At 38.6% G+C, this 7,138-nt stretch overlaps 1 protein-coding gene across 1 annotated transcript; it reads right to left on the bottom strand.

The window, feature by feature from the left end:
• Positions 1–475: 475 nt before the first annotated feature.
• LOC106674868 (cytochrome P450 4B1) lies at positions 476–7,060 on the bottom strand. The gene is made up of 12 exons (XM_014408233.4): positions 6,739–7,060; positions 6,415–6,559; positions 6,265–6,309; positions 6,045–6,172; positions 5,768–5,892; positions 5,505–5,659; positions 5,295–5,401; positions 3,419–3,609; positions 3,145–3,278; positions 2,337–2,401; positions 1,886–1,968; positions 476–1,533 (listed from the first exon to the last, which is right to left on the bottom strand). The coding sequence occupies exons 1-12, from the start codon at positions 6,928–6,930 to the stop codon at positions 1,362–1,364; spliced, it is 1,542 nt and encodes a 513-aa protein (XP_014263719.3). The 5' UTR covers positions 6,931–7,060; the 3' UTR covers positions 476–1,361.
• Between the last annotated feature and the right edge of the window lie 78 nt (positions 7,061–7,138).

The following is a 7,138-nucleotide window of genomic DNA, read 5'->3' as shown; positions in this document are numbered from 1 at the left end:
TGTCCTTTTTGTGTCCCTTCTCTAGGTTTGTTTACACGTTGAGGCAACTGAATGTTATTTTGTGTATTTTTTCCAGGTTGGATATCGACGAGGTCATGGAGGGGGGGCTTGAACAAGGCTCCAGTGTTAACTGATCTTTAAACATGTTGTTTAATTGCATTTGCTATCTAATTATGTCATCTTGGTTGTCCGCACTGTAAAAATCCATTAACACAATTCTGAACACAATAAAAGCTCTGTAGTAGATGTTGTCAGAGATATGCTGACAACAAAGGCCGTACCATTTACCCAAGATCATTTTTTCAGTCGAACTATTCAGTGGCCCCCCCGTGCCCTGTGAGTGGCATCCCTGCCCACAAGAGGATAGAAATGTCTCATCATTGGATTAATATGACCACTCAGAACAAGCTTGTATTGATTTCTGGTAACCTTCCCCTCTTAAAGGACAAGTGGACTCAAAGATATCAGTCAGAGGTAAAGGTTTTGTCATTTTTCTTACATTTAATTAACCATATATATCACTCCAGTGTGAATTTGCCTTGATATAAACTGATATTTCAGATTTACAATAAGCTGTATGTATGAGGAAAGACTCTAAATGCAATGCGAGTAATTTGATACATTGTCCACATTTTTAAGCATCAACTTTACAGTCTGCCTCTGTAAAATAAGGTTATATTCCAGAGATAAACTTTGATCATATATCTATGAATTGCTTTCATGCTGACTAGATAAGACTTCATATAAATGCACAAACATAGATAAATGATCTTCATTATAGGTCAAAGAGAGCTCTCTTTTAAACAATAGAAGTAATATGGAAATATGAGCTCAATTAAACCTTTTTGATTTGGTTGATCCTGAATACTAAAATACAGTGAAGAACTTTAAAAAAAATTTGTTATTATGTTTTGTTGGAAAAAGAATGCTAATTTAATTTACAGCACAACACCAGTCCTCTTCCTCTATCTTAAAATAGAAATATTAAATGATGGAGTGTAAAACTGAGACAGAAGTTGTATTCACTAGAATTTTATCTACAGCTTTACACTGCAAATGATGTCAGTGCAATGCCATTTACTACAAATCTGTTATGTACTATAAAACCCCCCCCAATAAAACCCCCAACACAAATTCTATTACTTTCTGACAAAGTGCACAAGCTTCTCCTTTACTGTTTTAGTATAAAAAGCAGATTTTTTTCAACAAGTAATTTCTCCTAAAACATAAACTACACAACAGCGTTCATTAAATGACATGTGAAAGCTCAGTTATATAGTAGAAGTATTTCAAATCAACATAAAGTATTTACTTTCTAAATACAGTAATTTTCAGCAGTTCTTGCAGTTAGTGCACTTTAGCTAAGTCTCTAAAGGTTTGATCTTGATGTGGATGCCATTGAGTGAGCGGAGAACCAGTCGGGGGATGATCTTGGGTTTCATAGTGGGCTCCGCTATGAGCTGGTATCGCTTCAGTGTCAGAGCTGTCACCACTTTCATCTCATTCATAGCAAAGTTCTGACCGATGCAGTTTCTGAGGGAGGAAAATATTAAATGTAAGAAATATACAAGTGAATATTCTAAAGAACTGAAAAATGATGAAAATAGTTTGATCCTTCTGAGATTAGGACATGAGGAATATGAATAGTAGGGATGAGTATAGTATGTTATTTTTTAACATTCAGGGCCAAAGGTGCTTGCATTTTAAATGGGATCAATCTTAGATTACAGTGAGTTCACCCTTTCCCCTACTTGCTTTAGCCCATCATAAAACCAGTTTTTATTGTGTTGATGTAAATGGGGTCAGTGCTAAGTTACACATTCACATACTTGAGACTACTACAAGCAGTCTCTATACAGTGATATAGTTTCAGGTGAGGACAAACCTTGGCCCAGCTGAGAAGGGCACAAACGCATGAGGAGATCTCTTAGCAATGTTCTCTGGTAGGAAACGCAGAGGATCAAAGACCTAATGTAATACAGGACAAAGAAAGAGAGCAGTGTTATGTGTATTACTTATTTTCTGAACCTCATCGCCCTTATCACTTGCGCAGAGAAAACTGCATTCTGACACATAATAAAGTAAGTCATTAAACCAGCTTGAATCTGTCCTGAGGTCCACTTTGGCACCAGGGACCTACCCACCTCAGCAAATACAGCACTAGTAATTAATTTAATGCACCAGTTTCATGATTGCTTCTTCATTTATTTGATAAATTATATGCAGCCATATGAGCAGAGTGCTGACAAACTTCATAATTTTATTTCATCATAGATTCCTTTGATGATGTATTCCATGTAGTAAGTTGTGCTGGGAATAAAATTGTCTTTACTTACATTAGGGTTTTCCCAGACAGATGCATTCCTGTGAATTCCAAATACACCTATTCCAACAACAGAACCTACATTTGAAAGAAATGTGTACTTAGTTTATTATTATTAAAAGATTATAGGGTGTGTGTAGCTGAACATTATTTTTCAAACAAAACAAGCATACACCATATCGAAAAATTTATTGTGACACAACTCATAATTCAAATGCAGGGGTTTTAAGTCCAGTTGGCACAGATACATAAAATCAAGCAGCTAGCCATGCAGCGTGATCAAGTGTAAGTGGTATTATTGCAAACTGGAAATGTTTAGGAAGTATAGCAACTCAGCCATGAAGTGCCAGACCATGTAAAGTTGCAGAGTTCATAAAAATCTCCAGCTCTCTGCTGACTCAGTTACTGCAGAGCTCTAAACCTCCTCTGGCATCAACATCAGTACAAAAATGGTGTGCATGGAGCTTTGTGGCTCATGGGTTCCTGTGGCTGAGCAGCTCCTGTAAACATAATGTGTAGGCGGCGGCGTACTTTATGCCCACGTTTTAGAGATCTATACTAGCTTATAGAAAAGATACTGTATGTGACAATACAATCAAATAATACCAGTGTGCCCTTGTAGAATAATAAAGTAATAAGTATTAAGTCAATATAGGTCCTTTATTGAATCGTAAAGAAAAGTAATCTATGTATCTAAAGAAAAACAACGTTGTTTAAGAGTTTGTGTTTACCATGTGGCATGAGAAATTTCCAAAAAGATTATTAAGTGAAGACATTTAATGTTTACTCTTTGATAATAACAACAGAGTAAAATCACTGACCTGCAGGCACTGTTCTCCCATCACAAAAGGTTACAGTTTTGGTGGTTTTTCTGGCAATTCCTGGTACAGGGGGGTAAAGGCGGAGAGCTTCTTTTATGCACATTGTAGTGTATGGGATTTTACTGAGATCCTCCCTTAAAATGAGACCAACATGCAGTGTTAGTGAAGCCAACTAATAAGAAATCTTGTTTATATGTCTCCTAATAACGTTTTGGTACCACAGAATGGCACCAACTTGTCTCCCTATTGCAATGTTGTCCTTTCACAAGCCTACCACTCCATGGTTTCCTTGTCATGCAAGGCCTCCATAATCTCCTTCCTGCAAATCTTCTGATGTTCTGGGTTGCAGGCCAGACAGTAGAGGATGAAAGACAGGCCACTGGCTGTGGTGTCATGGCCCTCAAACATGAAGGTGTCCACTTCTGCCCGCATATCTTCATCTGACAGACCCTGCTGGTTCTCATCCTGGCGTTGAAATAAAGGATATTTACAGTTGATAAAAGACAGAATGGACTGCACTATACTCTAACTGGGCTTCTCAATAAAAGTGCTTTGTTACTTTTGCTGCTCAGGCTCATTATATTACTGCATCACCCGACTTCAACTCAGCTTTAGCTGGATAACATTCATCCTTATACAGATACCTTTATAAAATTGGGAATTTATTCAGCAGCCAAGTATCAAGGTCCGCTGTTCTTCTTAAGCCATATAAAGCACTAATTGTGTCACAGGCTGGGTCTCCGACCCAGCGCTCTGAGTTCTTTTTGTATTTTTCTCATTTTTGATATGTGATTAGGTTTTGTGTTATTTCCTATTTGCCTTTAGTTTGGGCAGTTATTGGTTATTGTTCCTGGGTTTTCTATGTTTTGGGGTTTTGTATTATTCATCACGTATTAGGTCTGTTAAGTTTGTGTTGTCATGTTTAGTTTTAGTGTTTCCTGTTTTATTCTGACAGTGTCATGTGTTCTTTGTTCATTGTATTTAACTTTCCTCTCCTGGTCCTGTCATTAGGTTTATGTCAGTCAGCTGTTCCCCCATGTGTCTCCACTTCCCCTGATCACCTCTTGTATGTATTTAAGCCCTTTGTTTTCTGCATGCCATTGTCGGGTCGTCTGTTTATTCTGCCCTAGTTCTAGCCTGGTTCTGTTTATTTTGACCTCAGTCTTAGTTATGGTTTTCGTCTGTTATTCATCATTAGTCTTAGTCATAGTATTTGCTGGTTATTTTCCATCACAGTCATAGTTTAGGTTTTGGTCTCAGTACCGTTTAGTGTTTTGTTTCTTAGTGTTTTGTCAGTTTACTTTGGTTTCCTGGTTTACTCCTGCCGTCATCTAATAAAGGATCACTTTTCTGCTCAAACTTTCAACTACTCGTCATCATCTGCTTTTGGGTCCTGTTTCCACACACATCGGCGCACCCCGCCGTGACAAATTGTTTGGCAAACACCTGCCATGCAGTTAATTATTGATTTTAATTTTTCCTGCCAAGGACAACAATTTGCTATGATATACTCATAAAGGAAGGATTCTTTCTATTCTTCCATTATCGCTTGATTATATTAATATTATACAGTTATTACACAATTATGTGTTTAAGTGATATAAATAAGATTTTTCAATTTGTGTGATTTTCAGTTAAAATGCACGAAAATAAAAAATAAATAAAAATTGGATCATTTTATGCATTTTAATGTGTTTAAAACTGAACCCATGTCACGAAAGCTAAGTCTACTAAGAGAATAAACATGCTAGCTGAGACAGCCCCTACAAGCTGCCGTTTAGAGAAGTTTTTGGGAAAGAAACTGGGCAAAACACTAACCAGTGTTGATCATTCTCTACACAAAAGAGATTTTGTATTCAGGTTGCTGCTCACGAGAATGAAAAGGCTGATCATCGTCTCTGTGTCAGAGGACATTAACATGCAGCTTGGCAACAGCATGCATCTTTGCTTATTTGCTGCATGCATATGCTATTTCAGCTTTAGGCCAGTACTTCAGATATCTGACACGATCTCAAGTTGGCACTTGCCTTATTTTCTGTATGACCTTTATGCAGGAAAACCCCAGTTTGTGACTTGCCTATACATTAAGCAAATCCTACAATGGGAAATGTGTTGAAGTAAGAGGCTGAAACTGATGACACATAACATACTCTTGCAAAGAGAAGGATGTCCAGAAAGTCCAAATATCTCTTTGCCTGTATTTGTCCAAGCTCCTTCTCTTCCTTTAGTGCTTCTCGCCTCTTTCTTATAACTTCCTCTTTAGAAAAGAATATAAAATGTAAGCATTTGTAGATCTGACACTATAATGTGAGGCTCACTGATTTTTGGCAACGGTTCAGATGAATCAAAGCAAAGCTTACCTGTATGACTGAGGGTCACCTGACGTGCTTTTCTGTATCTGAAACCATGTGGGCTAAGGTGGAAAATGAGGTCACTGTGGTACGGAAACATTCTGAGCCGAAGGTTAATTAGAAAACTGAGGTCATAAACTGCTTTGATGTATGCATTTGTTCCACTGAAATGACAAAGGAGGCAAACATTAAATGCAGATTTACAACAACCAAAGACTCAACATAAAACTGACACTGTAAATGACTCTTTAAAAAGATTCATCTGGGCTCACCCCTCTGTCTGACAGTTGCTGTAGCAGCTGAAGGCACACTTCATAATGCTGTCCAGTGTCATGAGGCTCATGTGTTTAAACAATTCAAAAGGCTCATTTGTGCTTGCATAACTTTCCCACTTATCCTGCCAACAATGAGAGAACAGATGTGATCTCTCTGCAGGATACAGACACTGCTCCTGCTTTACTTCTATGATATTTACTGACACGTGCTGACCAACACATCACGACTTTGATTTTATTTATCAATTATGCAACTAAATTGTCTTCAACGTACCAACATAGTCTCAGCAGACTCTGACATCAATTTTACGTATGGTTTCAAAACATCATAATGGAAACCTGGTGTTAAGAGCCTCCTGTGGCGGAACCACTTCTGACCTTCTGACACCAACAACCCATTTCCTGAAGAACATGTGCATGAGTGAGGAAAGCAGCAAAACAAACAACTCTGTACTTTAACAAAATGCTGTAGAAGGGAGAAAAATGAGCCTTACCAATCCAACCCTCAATAAACCGGTAGCCCAAATCATCTTTTGGTTCTGTTAGGAAACAAAACAAATAAAAATGGTGTTAGGGACCTTTAACTTTACTACACAGTTATAAATGTGCATCAACACAACAACTACGTAAAACATTTCTCACACCTGATGATGTCAGGATAGTTTTTGCATAATCTGGATGCTGAATATTGATGACACTGACAAAGGGGCCAAACCAGATTGGGAAAACATATGAGTACTCCTGTCCCCATTTCACTACCTTGTCCATATCGGTCCCATCTTGTTTAAACTGAAAGAGAAAAAGTACAACTGAAACACATCACAGCAGGCAGACTTTACTCGTGTAAATTGTGTTGTTTGTCAACTGTGTGTCTCTGTTTGCAGAATGGTGTTCTCCAACATGGTGTGGTCAGCTTTACTGGACGGTTACACATGTTACAGCTGCTGCGAGTGTGTTGATACAGTTACCTCCAGAACATGTCCAAACAGCCAGTGTGGCGGCGGCCCCGGAAAAGCTTGGAAGTTCCGCAGTGCTTCCCTTCTTTTCGCAAGTAGAATTGTTAATTTATAAACCACGACAAAAACACAGAGCACAACAAAGACGTAATGCATGTGAGGCCAGCCCAGCTGAAACTCCGCGAAAGTTTTAGTTAGTTTCATCTCGCAGGTGCAAGTGTCTTCCGCCTCCGCGTGCAGGAAAACCTCCCCAACAAAGCGCAAAAGGTGATCTGAGCTCACCTTTCTGATAAGAGCTGGAGGAAAAGCGATGTTTTCAGTGCTGTCTCCGGTAGGCGGGGAATTTGACACCCAATAAAACGCTGACTTCATGTCCTGACGGAACTGTCGGCGTTTTGAGCGCAGGAGTGCA

The sequence above is a fragment of the Maylandia zebra genome, linkage group LG11, assembly GCF_041146795.1.
Source record: "Maylandia zebra isolate NMK-2024a linkage group LG11, Mzebra_GT3a, whole genome shotgun sequence".
Classification (NCBI taxonomy): domain Eukaryota; kingdom Metazoa; phylum Chordata; class Actinopteri; order Cichliformes; family Cichlidae; genus Maylandia; species Maylandia zebra.
The sequence above is the reverse complement of the archived record's forward strand: the minus strand, read 5'-3'. Positions and strand labels throughout refer to the sequence as shown.